The sequence below is a fragment of the Bacillus rossius genome, chromosome 1 (genome assembly GCF_032445375.1).
Source record: "Bacillus rossius redtenbacheri isolate Brsri chromosome 1, Brsri_v3, whole genome shotgun sequence".
NCBI classification, from domain to species: domain Eukaryota; kingdom Metazoa; phylum Arthropoda; class Insecta; order Phasmatodea; family Bacillidae; genus Bacillus; species Bacillus rossius.
Window position 1 is genome coordinate 2115793 of NC_086330.1, and position 20708 is coordinate 2136500.

General features: G+C 49.6%; 3 protein-coding genes across 3 annotated transcripts in view; 2 read left to right on the forward strand and 1 right to left on the reverse strand.

Moving 5' to 3' along the window:
- Positions 1-20708, reverse strand: part of LOC134531090 (NADPH oxidase 5) — a 273671-nt gene that overhangs the window by 154631 nt on the left and 98332 nt on the right. The window lies entirely within an intron of this gene.
- Positions 12079-12663, forward strand: LOC134537008 (tetra-peptide repeat homeobox protein 1-like; the record flags this gene model as incomplete). The annotated part of the gene is made up of 1 exon (XM_063377221.1): positions 12079-12663. A coding segment is annotated over one exon (585 nt), but the record flags the coding sequence as incomplete, so codon positions are not given.
- LOC134530723 (tetra-peptide repeat homeobox protein 1-like) overlaps positions 13180-20708 on the forward strand; it is a gene marked incomplete at its 5' end in the record, with an annotated part of 8381 nt that continues 852 nt past the window's right edge. The window contains 2 exons of the mRNA XM_063365844.1: positions 13180-13806; positions 18610-18750. Of these exons, the coding sequence (XP_063221914.1) occupies positions 13180-13806; positions 18610-18750 (768 nt within the window). The remainder of the gene's footprint in view (positions 13807-18609; positions 18751-20708) is intronic.

Here is a 20708-nt window from a genome sequence, read left to right on the forward strand (position 1 = left end):
TACTTAGTATTCAATTTTATTACAAACATGTTTAGAAATTGAGTTATTGTATTTAGGAAAATAATCGAGATTAATTTTAATTAATAATGAAAATCAATAAATATGCTGAATGTTTATTATAATTTATTATTTTTAATTATCTATTAAACAATAATGTGATAAATCATAATTTATAATGAAAATATCTCATACATACGGGAACATAACCTCACTTACATTAATGCAAGTCAAAGTACGCTTACAAAAGTGTATAAACACTATTTCTATCACTAATATTCACAACATATAAATGTTTTAATTATACTAATATCAATCACTAAATTTCTGAACGCGACTCACACGTAGTTCCACACCCGCCGCTAGAATTCGCTACCGGAGCAGCTGCGTCCACTATCGAATAATTCGATTTTCATAGCAAAGGTTAAACTATATAATGAAACGTCTTCGATAAAAACAAAACAAAAAAAATATACTATATCCTGCTTGGTCCTGATTTTTTATAGGGAATTTTATTTTAATACTGCCCACCTTATTAAAATTCATTAAAAAGTTAATACTATATAGTTTTCGCACAATTATAGTAGTATTAACTATGCGAATTCATGAAAAATTATTTTCTACTAACGTAATTAATTTTATATCACTTTAAGTAAAATAAAAGAGGATTTAGGCTTACTTAGTATGAAATATTCAATCCAATGGGTTGAGCTATGTATTTAATAATATTATAGCAATACGATAAACAAATTGTAACGAAACATTGTTACAGATGAACTTTTTGCATTGGTTTTGTGAATCGATATATATTTAGTTTTCAGTGCCATGTTTGTTTGATATATTGAAGTATGTGCTATGGTATTGGAATTGGGATATTGTATGTACATTACTCTATGCTTAGGAAGGAGTTTTAAAAATGAATGGAAGAATTGATATCCTCGAAAAGGAAATAATTAAAAAGAAATACGAAGGCCGTGTTTTTCCTTTTGAAATGATAATCGTATAAGATTATATTTTATGAGTGAAGAAATTAACTAAATACAATCGAGTCTGTCGACTAATACTGAGTACTCGTCGGAATTTCAGAAGTCCAAAGGTATGAATTTCGTTCTCTACCATTGACAACAGTTGGCCGGGATTTATAATTAAAACATTATAATATAAACTATATCGTGGTGTGCATTAATATTGGAACCCAATTTTAATATTGACAATAACTTTTGTGTTTTTAAATGATGTGCCCAACCTAACTTCCAGTCATTTAACAAACATTTGAGCTGACACAAATGGTTTATTTGTTCATAATTTTGCATACTTAATTATAATTTTCCATATACTATCACAGATTCAAGCTAACCATATTGTTCGAGCTTTATTTATTGTGTAGAATCTGTATTCCAGTATTGAGGATTAGCCTATAAGTAATTTTTTTATTTTTATTTTGTAATTACAACACAGAATATTATACATGCACACACACTCACAGAGAAAATTTTTATTCACAATGAAACTCCTAACGTTAGTATTAGAGAAAATGGAGCCCAGTACATGGGGCACGAATGTACGACGAGTGCTTTGTTTAGTTATTTAGTATTTTTTTTAGTTTGTTATTGAAAATATTGGGCATCTTACTACCTACTCCATACACCATGTCTAGAGGTAGTGCGTCAGTTTACAGTCTCCGTAATAGATCTGAGACTACCTACAATGAGTCAAACGAAGTTGAGGTTATTAACTCAGGTAGTGACACGCTAACAGCTTCGTCCGAGGACATGGGTTCACAGGAAAGGGTAGTTAAAGTGGACAGTCCGGTTACATCGCTTACCAAAGAATGTGAATGTCTGGAGCGGCCGTTGGTCCCTGCTCAGATGCCTACAAGGTGTGACACCTCCAGAACCTCAGTGTTACCAGCTGCAGCTGCTGTAATTGAACAGATTCAGGAACCTTTTAATGTAGCTTTGGATAGGATATCAGCGGATGCAGTAGTAACAGAACCTATACAAACAGCTGTCTTGGGCCATGTGTCTATTCCATCACCAGAAGTCTTCGATCTGGATCGTTTAGGCCAGATGTTACTCAACTTGCAGGTCAACATAAGTAGTATACAGTCGGACATTAGCAGCGTGCGTACAGATCTACAGTCGGACATTAGTAGCGTGCGTACAGACCTACAGTCGGACATTAGTAGCGTGCGTACAGACCTACAGTCGGACATTAGCAGCGTGCGTACAGACCTACAGTCGGACATTAGCAGCGTGCGTACAGACCTACAGTCGGACATTAGCAGCGTGCGTACAGATCTACAGTCGGACATTAGTAGCGTGCGTACAGACCTACAGTCGGACATTAGTAGCGTGCGTACAGACCTACAGTCGGACATTAGTAGCGTGCGTACAGACCTACAGTCGGACATTAGCAGCGTGCGTACAGACCTACAGTCGGACATTAGCAGCGTGCGTACAGAATTACAGTCGGGACTGTTTAACATAGAGACCTGTCTAAGAACCGATCTCAATATATTAGAGGGGCGATTGGAGTCCAAGTTCAGGGAACAACACAAGACCTTGGAACAGCTGGCTGATCGAGTTTCACAAGAACAGTCCCAGGTCGAACAGCTGGAGTCACGCACGAAGGCGCTTCTCGTCACTGCGACACAAGAACGCCAAGAGCTTCAGAGGCAGTGTTCTAATAACCACTCTGCCATAAGGGAAGAGACCTTGCACCTATCCGAAAGATTAGATCACATAGAAGAGACAACATCCATATTAAGCAATCGAGTCGATGCGATCGGCGGCGACGTTATGCAAGTTGCGGAGAAGGCTGTTGAGGCTAAAACATTCTCCCTGAGTCAGCGTGTTGAACAACACCACCACCAAGTAGAAGCCCATGTACAATCATTGGAGCGACGAGTACATGAACTAGGATCAGCGCTTATTACCAACCATATTCCCAGAACAGAAATCGAAAATAGCAGTCCATTAAAGGAGAGTAGGAGTCAGGATACTGCGCCAGACATGCCAGTAGTTGACAGACAGATCCTGAACAGGCCTGCCAACATTACCAGCCTAGACCCGGCTGCACTTATTCATCACCCTGCTCGCCAATGGTCGGAGTCTATGCCGACGTTTTCTGGCAAGTCATCCGAGAATCCTGTAAGATTCTTAAACAAATTTGAAGAGTATGTAAAAACCTTTGGCTTATCCGATTCAGAGAAACTGAGATGTTTGAGCACGGCTCTAAAGAGTCATGCATTTTACTGGTGGGAAATACAGTTTAACACCACCCACTCGTATGAACATTTCAAGGAGAAGTTTCGACAACAGTATTGGAATCTCAGGATCCAAGGGAACTTACGCGCACAACTTCACACTGAACGGTACGATCCGAAGCGCGGAGCATCGCTGGAAGCACATATTTCCAGTATGTATGAAAGAACTAGATACCTGGACCTGGCTATGACAGATGAAGAGTTCATTGCTACCGTGTCAACACAGCTTCCTTTAAAGTACCAAATGCAACTGAGTGGCAGAAGCTATAAAGATGTTACCGACTTCCGGGAACAGCTGTTGTTACTGGACAAATTGGAAAGGCTCCACAAGTCACAATTCAACAAAGAAGAGTCTGAAACGAAAGTGACATACCCAAAGCATCAGCCGGTACACAACTATTGGCAGTCGCGTGACAGTAAGCAGCGAGAAGACAGACAAGCGGTCGTCAACCTGCTAGGATGGGAGAGTGAAGAGAATCCACGACGCAATCAGCAAGGCCACAGAAGGAAAGGCGGCTACCACAGCCAACGTTCCAGTTGTCCACCCAGACATTCAGGTCCATACAGGAGCAAGACCTGGTGGTCAAGCAACCAAAAGTACCACAGTGACAATGAAGACAGTCAGATGCACCGAGATGAACCTCGACGATGTAACAGAAGTCGGCGTTCCCTATCACCGGAAGAGCGGCCACCCAAGAAATCTACGTCAGGACGAAGCAAGTCTCATTCGGACGAAGAGTACGAGGATGCGAAGAGATATCGCCAGTCTTTCGACAGTCGATACACCAACAAGACCGAAGAGGACCGACTGTCATCACACCAAGTCAACACTGTTTCAGGGAACAGCAGCATCGTTCAGGGCAGTAAGCAAGCATCATCGTCTTTACAGAAAGCATTCTCGCCACCAGTAACTACGCAGCAGTTAGGGTACTTCGCACGCAACGAGCCATTGAATCCTGCGGCGGAGGCATTTCAGGTGGCCATAGCCAACTCCACGAATGGAGGAGTCTAGATCGGTCTTTGACGATAAACCCTGCATATTTACCCAAATATGACATACCACCAACAGAAGACAATCTACCCAGTGGAGAAGAAGTTAGTAAACTAGTACATGCTAAGCTGGTATCAGAGGCTGCAGTCAGACGTCAGCGAAAACCAGCATCCAATCATCGGAGCTTCTGCATATGAGATCTAGTATTGCGGAAAACCGCACTCATAAGCAAGAGTTGGGAGTTCGTAACTAAGAAGCTATTCCTACTCTACACAGGTCCCTATGTCGTCACGGAAGTCGTGAACTCGAATTGCTAAACATTAAAGGATTTGAAGACTAATCAAGTCATAGGCAGATACAACCTAACACAACTGCGAGAGTACAAAACGCCCATCACTCAAGTATAATGTCGACATGGAGTCAAGAAGCTTTCTAACGAAAGGCTAAAATAGTCAAGCAGTCAGCTTATAAAATGAAATTTTATTTAATTCTTAGTCTGGCATTTAGAGACGTATTGTTTACACATTGTGTGTAGTGAGGTGATAATCCAGTTTGCAGTATACCGAGGAGTCGCACTAATGTGAGCTTGGCATCGTGTATGTCGACTGAAGTTGTATATCAGTCGATCGTACTGCGAAGAGGTGAAGAGATATGCCACCCTCGCCGGGATATAGATACTGCAGTGTCTATGGACATTTAGCCGAAGAGCTGTTGCTGCAGGTGGGCAGTCAAACATAGTGTTTGACGTATTATGTCAAGGTCATACGGTGGAACTATTCGGAAGCAACCTGAGAGAAACCTACTGTTTTAAGGAATTTTTAGTAATTGGCATTAATTGCATACACGAAAACCAGCTGATTTGCTTAGTTTTAGTCATAGTTAACAATGGTATTCGGCATACTCCATGTGTTGACTTAAATGTTGTGACTTGAACTAAAATGCCTATGGTGTTACTGTATGTAGTAGTATGTACATGACAGCATTGAGAGTTTATAGTTATTCAAACAAATACAAAGCACATGCATATATTAGTAGTCAGTTATATTATATATGATGAATCCCATGTATGTTTAGAACACATTACTACTTTGAAATAATAATATTTTTCTCAATTTGATTTAAACATATACACCTTCTATTATATCCAGGAGATAACCGAACATGAGTATGGGATACTCCAAAAGTATCCAAATTAGGAAAGTACACCCACCATTGTGTACAATTCCCTAACCAAGATTAATTAATGATAGTTAATATGACACATATTGTACATAAGGAAATGACTAATCATGACTAAAACAAAATTGTAAATCCTAAAAAATTTATCTATTGTGTTAAAGAGATATTATAAAGTTTAACACGTGTTTTAATGTTCAAACAGTTATAGTTAGCGAAGGTTAGCATTACAATTATTACTTAAGTTAGTATTGAATATTGTCGTAATTTATGAAAATTTAAATGTAATTTGAAACTAGCTAAGTTTTGGGTTATTTAAGTAGTTCAATTAAACCTGCTGTGTCAGCAACAGCAAAAACAGAAGTGAGGGTAGGTGATTAACTTACATTTGCAAGCATGTAAGTGGCACATAATTAAGCTTAGTGAAGTGAGATTATGCTGGGACACCTATACTTCGAGTGCGAAAGCTAAATGTGTAACAATGATAATGTACCTAACGGGAAAAACTGGACTTGAAGCATCCACGTTGTGTATGATGTGACAGTATCACGTCACCACATCAGCAATTACAGCAGGTCGTAGTCACGACCCCTGCCACTGCCGCGGACCACAAAACGCTGTCCGAGTGCTGGAGCGGCACCATGGAAGCGGGATGTCTTCCGTCTCGCATCCAGTATGCCTTTCTTCCTGGATGCTGTTCGGGAACCTCATCGCTAAGGCACCCTTCTAATGGAGTCATGTTGCAGTAACAGGAGTGCCGGGGTGAGATGCATTAACTTTCTCCCAATCGCTCAAAAACTGTTATATCAAAGTCTGCATCAGCCGCCACCAACAAGGATTCTCCTCTGGTGATCCGCTGTATGCTGAAACGTTGGGGAAAATCGCCATCCGGACGATGTCAAACTGCTCCCTTAAAACCATCCTATTGTTCTCATTAAATCAGTGGTCAAGTCTTGCGAGATTTGTTATATATATAGTCAAAAACTTTGATTAAAAACCTATGTTGTGCAAGTTGCGATGTTTGTAACTGTTGTGTAAAAGAAAAACTCAGACACGTGATACAATATAACAGCGACTTTTTTATATACACAACAGGGAGCGGCAATCTGTAACGAAACATTGTTACAGATGAACTTTTTGCATTGGTTTTGTGAATCGATATATATTTAGTTTTCAGTGCCATGTTTGTTTGATATATTGAAGTATGTGCTATGGTATTGGAATTGGGATATTGTATGTACATTACTCTATGCTTAGGAAGGAGTTTTAAAAATGAATGGAAGAATTGATATCCTCGAAAAGGAAATAATTAAAAAGAAATACGAAGGCCGTGTTTTTCCTTTTGAAATGATAATCGTATAAGATTATATTTTATGAGTGAAGAAATTAACTAAATACAATCGAGTCTGTCGACTAATACTGAGTACTCGTCGGAATTTCAGAAGTCCAAAGGTATGAATTTCGTTCTCTACCATTGACAACAGTTGGCCGGGATTTATAATTAAAACATTATAATATAAACTATATCGTGGTGTGCATTAATATTGGAACCCAATTTTAATATTGACAATAACTTTTGTGTTTTTAAATGATGTGCCCAACCTAACTTCCAGTCATTTAACAAACATTTGAGCTGACACAAATGGTTTATTTGTTCATAATTTTGCATACTTAATTATAATTTTCCATATACTATCACAGATTCAAGCTAACCATATTGTTCGAGCTTTATTTATTGTGTAGAATCTGTATTCCAGTATTGAGGATTAGCCTATAAGTAATTTTTTTAATTTTATTTTGTAATTACAACACAGAATATTATACATGCACACACTCACAGAGAAATTTTTTATTCACAATGAAACTCCTAACGTTAGTATTAGAAAATAAACTGTATTTACATGCATTGTCTGAAAGCACGATTTGTATAATCTAGTGATTTGTAATTTTAAAAAGTAAAAAAAAAAAAAAGTTCTATATCCGAGGTTTGTACCTCGGTCCGTTGTATTTCTAATCGCACACTTTAACCACTGCGCTACGGTCAATAAAATAAAAAGAATTGATTACCTGTTAAACTGGTTTCTCTCTGGCTTTTTTGTGGAACACATATAGCACCCAGTTATTCCAAATACTAGAATTTGGCCCTCCCTCTCGGTTAGGATGATGTATTTATTCCTGGTAATTGAAGGCATTATCAGCTTGAATACCTAGTGCCTTCATAGGAAGGCCTTCAACCGTACACTGTAACCACTGCGCTACGATGTCTAACCGTACACTGTAAGTAGAATATGTATTATTATTATTGATGTAACACCATAATCCTTAGATTTATAAAACTTGAAATTACCATGACTATTTTATATGACCAAATATATTCCAGGGTAGTTTCACTATCATGAAGTTTCATTTGGCACACCAATACTTTCGGTATGTCTCATATTATTTTTATGAAAGTGACTATATACGGGTTTATGTTCATACACGTGGGTCCGCCATTTTCCTGTGAAAATGTCGTTGCATGGTGCGCGCGCATCGTAACAAAATCACTCTAATAATTTTCCATACCGCTCCTGAAGAAGTATAACTTCAAAAATACAAATATATTGTTTTTAAATAACTCTTCCTATGTCGCTTGACCAATTCGCCATATGACGTTTTTGAAGTCCAACTGGCTTATCAAAAAACTTTGTAGTGGGGAGGGCACTGAGATTCACGGAAAATGTAAAATAAAAATTATTTAAAAGAAGAAAATATACAAGCGAAAACTGTTAAAATCACTATAATACATTTCTAGCTATAGGAATATTTTTCTTTTGATAGTCGATCGTTTTTTTAATTCGATAAACCAATTTCAGTCTCAAAGCCGTTAAAAACTACCAAATCTATTCTGAATAAACACTCAATTTTTGGATAATTAATATATTTCAGTGATATCACAGTATTTACAGTTTGAAGCATGTGAGTGTGGTCCCATTACACCCCCCCCCCCCCCCCCCCCCATGTGCACGCAGTCTCAGGCGGGACAATGTGTGAGGATTCTCGAGGTACGTTTAACAACATTACAAATTTCAACCTTTATAGTTTTTTTATGAATGTAATATTAAATATATCTGATATTCAATGTGAATTTTTTTTTAGTTAAAAGTATTGGAATTATTCTCAGATATGTCTGACAGTGCTGCAGTATCAGAAATATCCTGATGTGTTCACGAGCGAAGCCACGGGTTATTAGCTAGCACAAATTATACAATCGTTTACAGGTGAATAGAACTTGTTTCTGCAAATAAAGTATGTGTTAACACTAGATACTGGTATAAATTATTTCATCATATTTATCCAACTTACCCTAATTCCAATAAGCCCCTTCTTTCGAAATTTATTGGCTTCTCGAGATCACGGACACAACGGACAACCATACGCGACGGAAGCAATTTCGCCGAGAACGACCCAGTCTCTCTGATGCCCCCCCCCCCCCCAACAGCCCCTGCAATTCCCGGAGCCGCAATTAAAATATTACCGTTGGCGAGGTCGGGGCGGCGATTACACACATTACACACATTACACACATTATGGTAACGAGCTGTAATTGTTAACCACAGAGGTTGGCAGCCTGCGGGCGCGATGTTCGCGCCGCTGGTGGGCGCCGTCAGGTTGGCAGCACTTAACGGCCGCCCCGGGCCGCTGTTTCCCGTCGTGCTTCGCGCCACAACGTGTCGCAAATTGCGGCATAATTTTACCGCGGGAAAAAAAATTATATATTTCGACACGGATCCTGCCTTTTACTTTTTATTTCGCCATGCCACACACGGCCAGAAAACGTTACACCACATTTACATTTGAAAAGTGTCGGCGCGAAGGCGGGCGTGGATTGGCCCGCGGCGCGGACACGCATTAGCATATATAGTGTGTGTCGCTGTTCCGGACCCCGGCCAGCGAGGCGGGCCCGTCCGGTGCCCCTTTCCCTGTCCCTGTCCCTGTCCCAGTCCCAGTCCCTGTCCCTGTTCCAGTCCCTGTCCCAGTCCTTGTCCCAGTCCCTGTCCCTGTCCCAGCCCCTGTCCCTGTCGCAGTCCCTGTCCCTTTCCCTTTCCCTGTCCCAGTCCCTTTCCCTGTCCCTGTCCCTGTCCCTTTCCGTGTCCCTGTCCCTGTCCCTGTCCCTTTCCCTGTCCCTGTTCCTGCCCCTGTCCCTGTCCCTGTCCCTGTCCCTGTTCCTGTCCCTGTCCCTTTCCGTGTCCCTGTCCCTGTCCCTGTCCCTGTCCCTGTTCCAGTCCCTGTCCCAGTCCCTGTCCCAGTCCCTGTCCCTGTCCCTGTCGCAGTCCCTGTCCCTTTCCCTGTCCCAGTCCCAGTCCCTGTCCTTGTCCCAGTCCCTGTCCCAGTCCCAGTCCCTGTCCCTGTCGCAGTCATTGTCCCTTTCCCTTTCCCTGTCCCAGTCCCTTTCCCTGTCCCTGTCCCTGTCCCTTTCCGTGTCCCTGTCCCTGTCCCTGTCCCTTTCCCTGTCCCTGTTCCTGCCCCTGTCCCTGTCCCAGTCCCTTTCCCTGTCCCTGTCCCTGTCCCTTTCCGTGTCCCTGTCCCTGTCCCTGTCCCTTTCCCTGTCCCTGTTCCTGACCCTGTCCCAGTCCCTGTCCCTGTACCAGCCCCTGTCCCTGTCGCAGTCCCTGTCCCTTTCCCTTTCCCTGTCCCAGTCCCTTTCCCTGTCCCTGTCCCTGTCCCTTTCCGTGTCCCTGTCCCTGTCCCTGTCCCTTTCCCTGTCCCTGTTCCTGCCCCTGTCCCTGTCCCTGTCCCTGTCCCTGTCCCTGTTCCTGTCCCTGTCCCTTTCCGTGTCCCTGTCCCTGTCCCTGTCCCTGTCCCTGTTCCAGTCCCTGTCCCTGTTCCTGTCCCAGTCCCTTTCCCTGTCCCTGTCCCTGTCCCAGTCCCTGTCCCTGTTCCAGTCCCTGTCCCAGTCCCTGTCCGTGTTCCAGTCCCTGTCCCAGTCCCTGTCCCTGTCCCAGTCCCTGTCCCTGTCGCAGTCCCTGTCCCTTTCCCTTTCCCTGTCCCAGTCCCTTTCCCTGTCCCTGTCCCTGTCCCTTTCCGTGTCCCTGTCCCTGTCCCTGTCCCTTTCCCTGTCCCTGTTCCTGCCCCTGTCCCTGTCCCTGTCCCTGTCCCTGTTCCTGTCCCTGTCCCTTTCCGTGTCCCTGTCCCTGTCCCTGTCCCTGTCCCTGTTCCAGTCCCTGTCCCTGTTCCTGTCCCAGTCCCTTTCCCTGTCCCTGTCCCTGTCCCAGTCCCTGTCCCTGTTCCAGTCCCTGTCCCAGTCCCTGTCCGTGTTCCAGTCCCTGTCCCAGTCCCTGTCCCTGTCCCAGTCCCTGTCCCTGTCGCAGTCCCTGTCCCTTTCCCTTTCCCTGTCCCAGTCCCTTTCCCTGTCCCTGTCCCTGTCCCTTTCCGTGTCCCTGTCCCTGTCCCTGTCCCTTTCCCTGTCCCTGTTCCTGCCCCTGTTCCTGTCCCAGTCCCTGTCCCTGTTCCAGTCCCTGTCCCTGTCGCAGTCCCTGTCCCTTTCCCTTTCCCTGTCCCAGTCCCTTTCCCTGTCCCTGTCCCTGTCCCTTTCCGTGTCCCTGTCCCTGTCCCTGTCCCTGTCCCTGTCCCAGTCCCAGTCCCTGTCCCTGTTCCAGTCCCTGTCCCAGTCCCTGTCCCAGTCCCTGTCCCTGTCCCAGTCCCTTTCCCTGTCCCTGTCCCTGTCCCTTTCCGTGTCCCTGTCCCTGTCCCTGTCCCTGTCCCTGTCCCTTTCCGTGTCCCTGTCCCTGTCCCTGTCCCTTTCCCTGTCCCTGTTCCTGCCCCTGTCCCTGTACCTGTCCCTGTTCCTGTCCCTGTCCCTTTACGTGTCCCTGTCCCTGTCCCTGTCCCTGTCCCTGTTCCAGTCCCTGTCCCTGTTCCTGTCCCAGTCCCTTTCCCTGTCCCTGTCCCTGTCCCAGTCCCTGTCCCTGTACCAGTCCCTGTCCCAGTCCCTGTCCGTGTTCCAGTCCCTGTCCCAGTCCCTGTCCCTGTCCCAGTCCCTGTCCCTGTCGCAGTCCCTGTCCCTTTCCCTTTCCCTGTCCCAGTCCCTTTCCCTGTCCCTGTCCCTGTCCCTTTCCGTGTCCCTGTCCCTGTCCCTGTCCCTTTCCCTGTCCCTGTTCCTGCCCCTGTCCCTGTCCCAGTCCCTGTCCCTGTTCCAGTCCCTGTCCCAGTCCCTGTCCCAGTGCTTGTCCCTGTCCCAGCCCCTGTCCCTGTCGCAGTCCCTGTCCCTTTCCCTTTCCCTGTCCCAGTCCCTTTCCCTGTCCCTGTCCCTGTCCCTTTCCGTGTCCCTGTCCCTGTCCCTGTCCCTTTCCCTGTCCCTGTTCCTGCCCCTGTCCCTGTCCCTGTCCCTGTTCCTGTCCCTGTCCCAGTCCCTTTCCCAGTCCCTGTCCCTGTCCCAGCCCCTGCCCCTGTCCCAGTCCCAGTCCCTGTCCCTGTTCCAGTCCCTGTCCCAGTCCCTGTCCCAGTCCCTGTCCCTGTCCCAGCCCCTGTCCCTGTCGCAGTCCCTGTCCCTTTCCCTTTCCCTGTCCCAGTCCCTTTCCCTGTCCCTGTCCCTGTCCCTTTCCGTGTCCCTGTCCCTGTCCCTGTCCCTTTCCCTGTCCCTGTTCCTGCCCCTGTCCCTGTCCCTGTCCCTGTCCCTGTTCCTGTCCCTGTCCCTTTCCGTATCCCTGTCCCTGTCCCTGTCCCTGTCCCTGTTCCAGTCCCTGTCCCTGTTCCTGTCCCAGTCCCTTTCCCTGTCCCTGTCCCTGTCCCAGTCCCTGTCCCTGTTCCAGTCCCTGTCCCAGTCCCTGTCCGTGTTCCAGTCCCTGTCCCAGTCCCTGTCCCTGTCCCAGTCCCTGTCCCTGTCGCAGTCCCTGTCCCTTTCCCTTTCCCTGTCCCAGTCCCTTTCCCTGTCCCTGTCCCTGTCCCTTTCCGTGTCCCTGTCCCTGTCCCTGTCCTTTTCCCTGTCCCTGTCCCTGTCCCAGTCCCTGTCCCTGTTCCTGTCCCTGTTCCTGTCCCTGTCCCTGTTCCTGTCCCTGTCCCTGTTCCAGTCCCTGTCCCTGTTCCTGTCCCTGTTCCTGTCCCTGTCCCTGTTCCTGTCCCTGTCCCTGTTCCTGTCCCTGTCCCTGTTCCAGTCCCTGTCCCTGTTCCTGTCCCTGTTCCTGTCCCTGTTCCTGTCCCTGTCCCTGTTCCTGTCCCTGTCCCTGTTCCAGTCCCTGTCCCTGTTCCTGTCCCTGTTCCTGTCCCTGTCCCTGTTCCAGTCCCTGTCCCTGTTCCTGTCCCTGTTCCTGTCCCTGTCCCTGTTCCTGTCCCTGTCCCTGTTCCAGTCCCTGTCCCTGTCCCTGTCCCTGTCCCAGTCCCTGTCCCTGTTCCTGTCCCTGTTCCTGTCCCTGTCCCTGTTCCTGTCCCTGTCCCTGTTCCAGTCCCTGTCCCTGTTCCTGTCCCAGTCCCTGTCCCTGTCCCAGTCCCTGTCCCTGTCGCAGTCCCTGTCCCTTTCCCTTTCCCTGTCCCAGTCCCTTTCCCTGTCCCTGTCCCTGTCCCTTTCCGTGTCCCTGTCCCTGTCCCTGTCCCTTTCCCTGTCCCTGTTCCTGCCCCTGTCCCTGTCCCAGTCCCTGTCCCTGTTCCTGTCCGTGTCCCTGTCCCTGTCCCTGTCCCTTTCCCTGTCCCTGTTCCTGCCCCTGTCCCTGTCCCTGTCCCTGTCCCTGTTCCTGTCCCTGTCCCTTTCCGTGTCCCTGTCCCTGTCCCTGTCCCTGTCCCTGTTCCAGTCCCTGTCCCTGTTCCTGTCCCAGTCCCTTTCCCTGTCCCTGTCCCTGTTCCTGTCCCTGTCCCTGTTCCAGTCCCTGTCCCTGTCCCTGTCCCTGTCCCAGTTCCTGTCCCTGTTCCTGTCCCTGTTCCTGTCCCTGTCCCTGTTCCTGTCCCTGTCCCTGTTCCAGTCCCTGTCCCTGTTCCTGTCCCAGTCCCTGTCCCTGTCCCAGTCCCTGTCCCTGTCGCAGTCCCTGTCCCTTTCCCTTTCCCTGTCCCAGTCCCTTTCCCTGTCCCTGTCCCTGTCCCTTTCCGTGTCCCTGTCCCTGTCCCTGTCCCTTTCCCTGTCCCTGTTCCTGCCCCTGTCCCTGTCCCAGTCCCTGTCCCTGTTCCTGTCCCTGTTCCTGTCCCTGTCCCTGTCCCTGTCCCTGTCCCTGTTCCAGTCCCTGTCCCTGTTCCTGTCCCTGTTCCTGTCCATGTCCCTGTTCCTGTCCCTGTCCCTGTTCCAGTCCCTGTCCCTGTCCCTGTCCCTGTTCCAGTCCCTGTCCCTGTTCCTGTCCCTGTTCCTGTCCCTGTCCCTGTTCCTGTCCCTGTTCCTGTTCCTGTCCCTGTTCCTGTCCCTGTTCCTGTCCCTGTCGCAGGCCCATGTCCCTTTCCCTTTCCCTGTCCCAGTCCCTTTCCCTGTCCCTGTCCCTTTCCGTGTCCCTGTCCCTGTCCCTGTCCCTTTCCCTGTCCCTGTTCCTGCCCCTGTCCCTGTCCCTGTCCCTGTCCCTGTTCCTGTCCCTGTCCCTTTCCGTGTCCCTGTCCCTGTCCCTGTCCCTGTCCCTGTTCCAGTCCCTGTCCCTGTTCCTGTCCCAATCCCTTTCCCTGTCCCTGTCCCTGTCCCAGTCCCTGTCCCTGTTCCAGTCCCTGTCCCAGTCCCTGTCCGTGTTCCAGTCCCTGTCCCAGTCCCTGTCCCTGTCCCAGTCCCTGTCCCTGTCGCAGTCCCTGTCCCTTTCCCTTTCCCTGTCCCAGTCCCTTTCCCTGTCCCTGTCCCTGTCCCTTTCCGTGTCCCTGTCCCTGTCCCTGTCCCTTTCCCTGTCCCTGTTCCTGCCCCTGTTCCTGTCCCAGTCCCTGTCCCTGTTCCAGTCCCTGTCCCTGTCGCAGTCCCTGTCCCTTTCCCTTTCCCTGTCCCAGTCCCTTTCCCTGTCCCTGTCCCTGTCCCTTTCCGTGTCCCTGTCCCTGTCCCTGTCCCTGTCTCTGTCCCAGTCCCAGTCCCTGTCCCTGTTCCAGTCCCTGTCCCAGTCCCTGTCCCAGTCCCTGTCCCTGTCCCAGTCCCTTTCCCTGTCCCTGTCCCTGTCCCTTTCCGTGTCCCTGTCCCTGTCCCTGTCCCTGTCCCTGTCCCTTTCCGTGTCCCTGTCCCTGTCCCTTTCCCTGTCCCTGTTCCTGCCCCTGTCCCTGTCCCTGTCCCTGTCCCTGTTCCTGTCCCTGTCCCTTTCCGTGTCCCTGTCCCTGTCCCTGTCCCTGCCCCTGTTCCAGTCCCTGTCCCTGTTCCTGTCCCAGTCCCTTTCCCTGTCCCTGTCCCTGTCCCAGTCCCTGTCCCTGTTCCAGTCCCTGTCCCAGTCCCTGTCCGTGTTCCAGTCCCTGTCCCAGTCCCTGTCCCTGTCCCAGTCCCTGTCCCTGTCGCAGTCCCTGTCCCTTTCCCTTTCCCTGTCCCAGTCCCTTTCCCTGTCCCTGTCCCTGTCCCTTTCCGTGTCCCTGTCCCTGTCCCTTTCCCTGTCCCTGTTCCTGCCCCTGTCCCTGTCCCAGTCCCTGTCCCTGTTCCAGTCCCTGTCCCAGTCCCTGTCCCAGTCCCTGTCCCTGTCTCAGCCCCTGTCCCTGTCGCAGTCCCTGTCTCTTTCCCTTTCCCTGTCCCAGTCCCTTTCCCTGTCCCTGTCCCTGTCCCTTTCCGTGTCCCTGTCCCTGTCCCTGTCCCTTTCCCTGTCCCTGTTCCTGCCCCTGTCCCTGTCCCTGTCCCTGTTCCTGTCCCTGTCCCAGTCCCTTTCCCAGTCCCTGTCCCTGTCCCAGCCCCTGCCCCTGTCCCAGTCCCTGTCCCTGTTCCAGTCCCTGTCCCAGTCCCTGTCCCAGTCCCTGTCCCTGTCTCAGCCACTGTCCCTGTCGCAGTCCCTGTCCCTTTCCCTTTCCCTGTCCCAGTCCCTTTCCCTGTCCCTGTCCCTGTCCCTTTCCGTGTCCCTGTCCCTGTCCCTTTCCCTGTCCCTGTTCCTGCCCCTGTCCCTGTCCCAGTCCCTGTCCCTGTTCCTGTCCCTGTTCCTGTCCCTGTCCCTGTTCCTGTCCCTGTCCCTGTTCCAGTCCCTGTCCCTGTTCCTGTCCCTGTTCCTGTCCCTGTCCCTGTTCCTGTCCCTGTCCCTGTTCCTGTCCCTGTCCCTGTTCCAGTCCCTGTCCCTGTTCCTGTCCCTGTTCCTGTCCCTGTCCCTGTTCCTGTCCCTGTCCCTGTTCCTGTCCCTGTCCCTGTTCCAGTCCCTGTTCCTTTTCCTGTCCCTTTTCCTGTCCCTGTCCCTGTTCCAGTCCCTGTCCCTGTTCCTGTCCCTGTTCCTTTCCCTGTCCCTGTTCCTGTCCCTGTCCCTGTTCCAGTCCCTGTCCCTGTCCCTGTCCCTGTCCCAGTCCCTGTCCCTGTTCCTGTCCCTGTTCCTGTCCCTGTCCCTGTTCCTGTCCCTGTCCCTGTTCCAGTCCCTGTCCCTGTTCCTGTCCCAGTCCCTGTCCCTGTCCCAGTCCCTGTCCCTGTCGCAGTCCCTGTCCCTTTCCCTTTCCCTGTCCCAGTCCCTTTCCCTGTCCCTGTCCCTGTCCCTTTCCGTGTCCCTGTCCCTGTCCCTGTCCCTTTCCCTGTCCCTGTTCCTGCCCCTGTCCCTGTCCCAGTCCCTGTCCCTGTTCCTGTCCCTGTTCCTGTCCCTGTCCCTGTTCCTGTCCCTGTCCCTGTTCCAGTCCCTGTCCCTGTTCCTGTCCCTGTTCCTGTCCCTGTCCCTGTTCCTGTCCCTGTCCCTGTTCCAGTCCCTGTCCCTGTCCCTGTCCCTGTCCCTGTTCCAGTCCCTGTCCCTGTTCCTGTCCCTGTTCCTGTCCCTGTCCCTGTTCCTGTCCTTGTTCCTGTCCCTGTCCCTGTTCCTGTCCCTGTCCCTGTCCCTTTCCGTGTCCCTGTCCCTGTCCCTATCCCTGTTCCAGTCCCTGTCCCTGTCCCTGTCCCTGTTCCTGTCCCTGTCGCAGTCCCTGTCCCTTTCCCTGTCCCAGTACCTTTCCCTGTCCCTGTCCCTGTCCCTTTCCGTGTCCCTGTCCCTGTCCCTATCCCTGTTCCAGTCCCTGTCCCTGTCCCTGTCCCTGTCCCTGTCCCTGTCCCTGTCCCTGTTCCTGTCCCTGTTCCAGTCCCTGTCCCTGTTCCTGTCCCTGTCCCTGTCCCTGTCCCTGTCCCAGTCCCTGTCCCTGTCCCTGTCCCTGTTCCAGTCCCTGTCCCTGTTCCTGTCCCTGTCCCTGTCCCTGTCCCAGTCCCTGTCCCTGTCCCTGTCCCTGTTCCAGTCCCTGTCCCTGTTCCTGTCCCTGTCCCTGTCCCTGTCGCTGTCCCAGTCCCTGTCTCTGTCCCTGTCCCTGTTCCAGTCCCTGTCCCTGTTACTGTCCCTGTCCCTGTTCCTGTCCCTGTTCCTGTCCCTGTTCCTGTCCCTGTCGCAGTCCCTGTCCCTTTCCCTTTCCCTGTCCCAGTCCCTTTCCCTGTCCCTGTTCCTGTTCCAGTCCCTGTTCCTGTCCCTGTCCCAGTCCCTGTCCCTGTCCCTGTCCCTGTTCCAGTCCCTGTGCCTGTTACTGTCCCTGTCCCTGTTCCTGTCCCTGTCCCTGTCCCTGTCCCTGTCCCTGTCCCAGTCCCTGTCCCTGTTCCTGTCCCTGTTCCTGTCCCTGTCCCTGTCCCTGTCGCTGTCCCAGTCCCTGTCCCTGTCCCTGTCCCTGTTCCAGTCCCTGTCCCTGTTACTGTCCCTGTCCCTGTTCCTGTCCCTGTTCCTGTCCCTGTTCCTGTCCCTGTCGCAGTCCCTGTCCCTTTCCCTTTCCCTGTCCCAGTCCCTTTCCCTGTCCCTGTTCCTGTTCCAGTCCCTGTCCCTGTTCCTGTCCCTGTCCCAGTCCCTGTCCCTGTCCCTGTCCCTGTTCCAGTCCCTGTCCCTGTTACTGTCCCTGTCCCTGTTCCTGTCCCTGTTCCTGTCCCTGTTCCTGTCCCTGTCGCAGTCCCTGTCCCTTTCCCTTTCCCTGTCCCAGTCCCTTTCCCTGTCCCTGTTCCTGTTCCAGTCCCTGTCCCTGTTCCTGTCCCTGTCGCAGTCCCTGTCCCTTTCCCTTTCCCTGTCCCAGTCCCTGTCCCTGTCCCTGTCCCTGTTCCAGTGTCTGTCCCTGTTCCTGTCCCTGTCCCTGTCCCTGTCGCTGTCCCAGTCCCTGTCCCTGTCCCTGTTCCAGTCCCTGTCCCTGTTACTGTCCCTGTCCCTGTTCCTGTCCCTGTTCCTGTCCCTGTTCCTGTCCCTGTCGCAGTCCCTGTCCCTTTCCCTTTCCCTGTCCCAGTCCCTTTCCCTGTCCCTGTCCCTGTTCCAGTTCCTGTCCCTGTCCCTGTCCCTGTCCCTGTTCCTGTCCCTGTCCCTGTCCCTGTCCCTGTTCCAGTCCCTGTTCCTGTCCCTGTCCCTGTCCCAGTCCCTGTCCCTGTCCCTGTCCCTGTCCCTGTCCCAGGAGGGCGAGAGTTCCCGGCATGCCTCGTGACTAGAGACCGAAAAAATTCGCGAATTCATCTCGCGATATGCTAAAATACAAATAGGTTATACCTCAGTGCTGCCTCTGCTATTGGTTCACAACTCACCTGGATGACTCTGGGCCGATGAGAAACGCACGCCCGAGCAAAGCTTTATCGAATCACAGGCTGCTACGTTGGGACGTCTCACAAGACAGCAGCCAATGAGTGGGTCACATTTGACCGAGTGTACGTAAAACTATGGAGTTCATCCTGCAGGTCATTGAACCCGCGAATATTGTCCCGGTCCCTGCCTCATGACGGCGCCCAGTGGTGTCGCTGGCGGGTCCTGCCACGAAACGACTCCAACAACACTCGTTCCAGCCATCTTTGTTTCAAGTACATGTTGAACTGCTCGACACACAGCTCTGCACGGAGGCTGCAGACTTAAGGCCCTCCAACACGGCACGTGGACACGGTGCGAGTGATGCCGCGGAGAGACGACAGTAGGAGCAACCATCGCCGGTGTAACCAACCCAAAACTCGTCTGACCAACCCCCAACATGAGCCTCGCTGGGATCATGGTGAACTTCCACTCCGCGAGATCGGCAGCACCACGGAAGAACTACCAAGTGGAACGATCCACTTCACCGACCGTCACTGTTTTCAGGCCCGAAGGCCGGCCCACCCGCCACCTCCCCTCCTATGGCTGCGCCCTTTTAGGTGGAGCAGGAGTCGTCTTACAGATCTTACAATCCAGAGCCCGACATCTGGACTAGACTTGGAAGACAGGTCCCCTCCGCTCTGTCCGACCAGCGGACCGCCAACTGCCTGCGCAAGTCAGTGGACAGAGTTTCACAGGAAGTTAGCCAAGACCCCACCAGTACGTACTGACTTCGGGAACTGGTGACAACCAGGGTCTGCCACCAGACAGGCTTCAACCAACTAACTGGTCAATCCGGGTAGGATAACCAGGGCCGAGCTCGAGAGATGAATGACACTACACACCCCCTCCAAGTACACCGACCGTCATGTTTTCGGAGGCCCGAAGGCCAACGCACCCTCCTTCCGCCCCTCCCAAATGTGCGCCCTTTAAGGGTAGATTGGGAGTCTGCTTGCAGATCTGTATAGTCCAGAGCCCCGCCTTACTGAAGCTACCAGATCCAGAAAACATGTCCCCTCCACCAATACCGACCGTCAGCAGAAAATTTGGCTACAGAAAATTTGTCAGAGGTGCTGCAGACAGTGTCAGTATTGTCGACCTGAAAAGCGAGTTTTGCTGCCCGCCACTTGAATACCTCGTTGTAAAGTATGCCCATAAACTGCACGAATGTCACCGACGTGAAAGGAGGTTGCAGTGTGCAGAGTGCAACTCGAAAGCTCTGGACAAGTTGGTTGGCCGATAAACCCAGCTGGGCTGTTCTAGTGATGAATAGCACGATGATGTTTCCAGTTTCAGCAGTTTCATCGGTGTTTCAAACTAACCTGATTGCGCAACATAAAAAAAAGCGCTACGAAAGAACAATTTTGGCATTTTGGCATTTGGAAAGTGTAGTATGCTTACTGGACTTGACAAGACTAAAGAACTACCAAACATACCTAAAGACTTTTTGCTTGTGTATGCATCCAATCAAATAAAGTGGATATTCAACTACTTAATTGCCAACTTGAAAATGATCCCGATATTGAGGATTGCTTGCCGTGCACGAAGTGTTTCGAAACGTTCTACCTGGCCAAGAGAACCTTGAACACAGTAGTGCCTGGTGACACTGCGTACTTCATGAACTGTTGTAAGTAATGTGTATTGCCGAATAACATTTCAGTTTGTAAAATGTTTCACTACAGTGAGGATGCAGACCATGTTATTTTATTGATAGGCTGTAAAACTGTGACTCAGTCTGGTTGGATATGTTGTGTTCTCTGAACAGCATAATGATGTCTGCCATGTTGGTTTTTAAATGGAGACAAATCATTAATAAAAATATTTTAAACTGAAACTTGTGATTCTTTGATATGTCCTGTTTTCAATATCGAGTCTTTAAATACTGACTCTAACTCTAAACCTAGACAGTCTAATACAGAATAATGCTATTGATTGCGATTGCAACAGTCATCCCTACCACCGTGGTTTCTGTCGTCTGCTTGCCTTTGTCTTCAAGAGATGAGTCATACTGACAGGTTTTAACTGGCCATGCATATGTAAAATGCTGTTTATATAAATTGGTTTAGTATTCAGTATGAGTTTAGAAGCCTCAGCATGCAAAATTTTCATCCTGCTAATCCGTACTTAGTGTGAAATAGGCTTTACCCCAGGTAAGCACTTCATATTGGGAAGGTGGGGATTTAAAGAGCTACACGGAGACATAATCTTTCAAATTTATTTTCCTATTATCTAACATCATATAAACATTGCCAAAATATTGTTAGCTGTCAAATGTATGTACAGTGCCCTGTTTTTACATGAGGGGGGAAAAAAACATTACTACCGAGTTCTATCGTACAAGAACCTGAGTTCACCAAGAATTTAAAAAAAAAAAAAAAAAAACTCTTTTCATTCGCCCGAGTGTGCTACTATTCACTTCTACAATCCTGCAACAAACTGTGTAACTACGAGTGAAGTGAGCATATAAACCACAAAAGTAAAAACAACCAACACGCGAAAAGAGTACCAAAAAAGAAATAAATCCTTGCAAGATCGCTAAAAAAAAAAAAATTTAAAAATACGAGTGCTTCGTACAGCTTCTAACTTATGGCCCTACATACTTCGCCTTCTACTGTGGATGTACAAGTAACTCGAATTGTACACAATGAAATTAAAATGT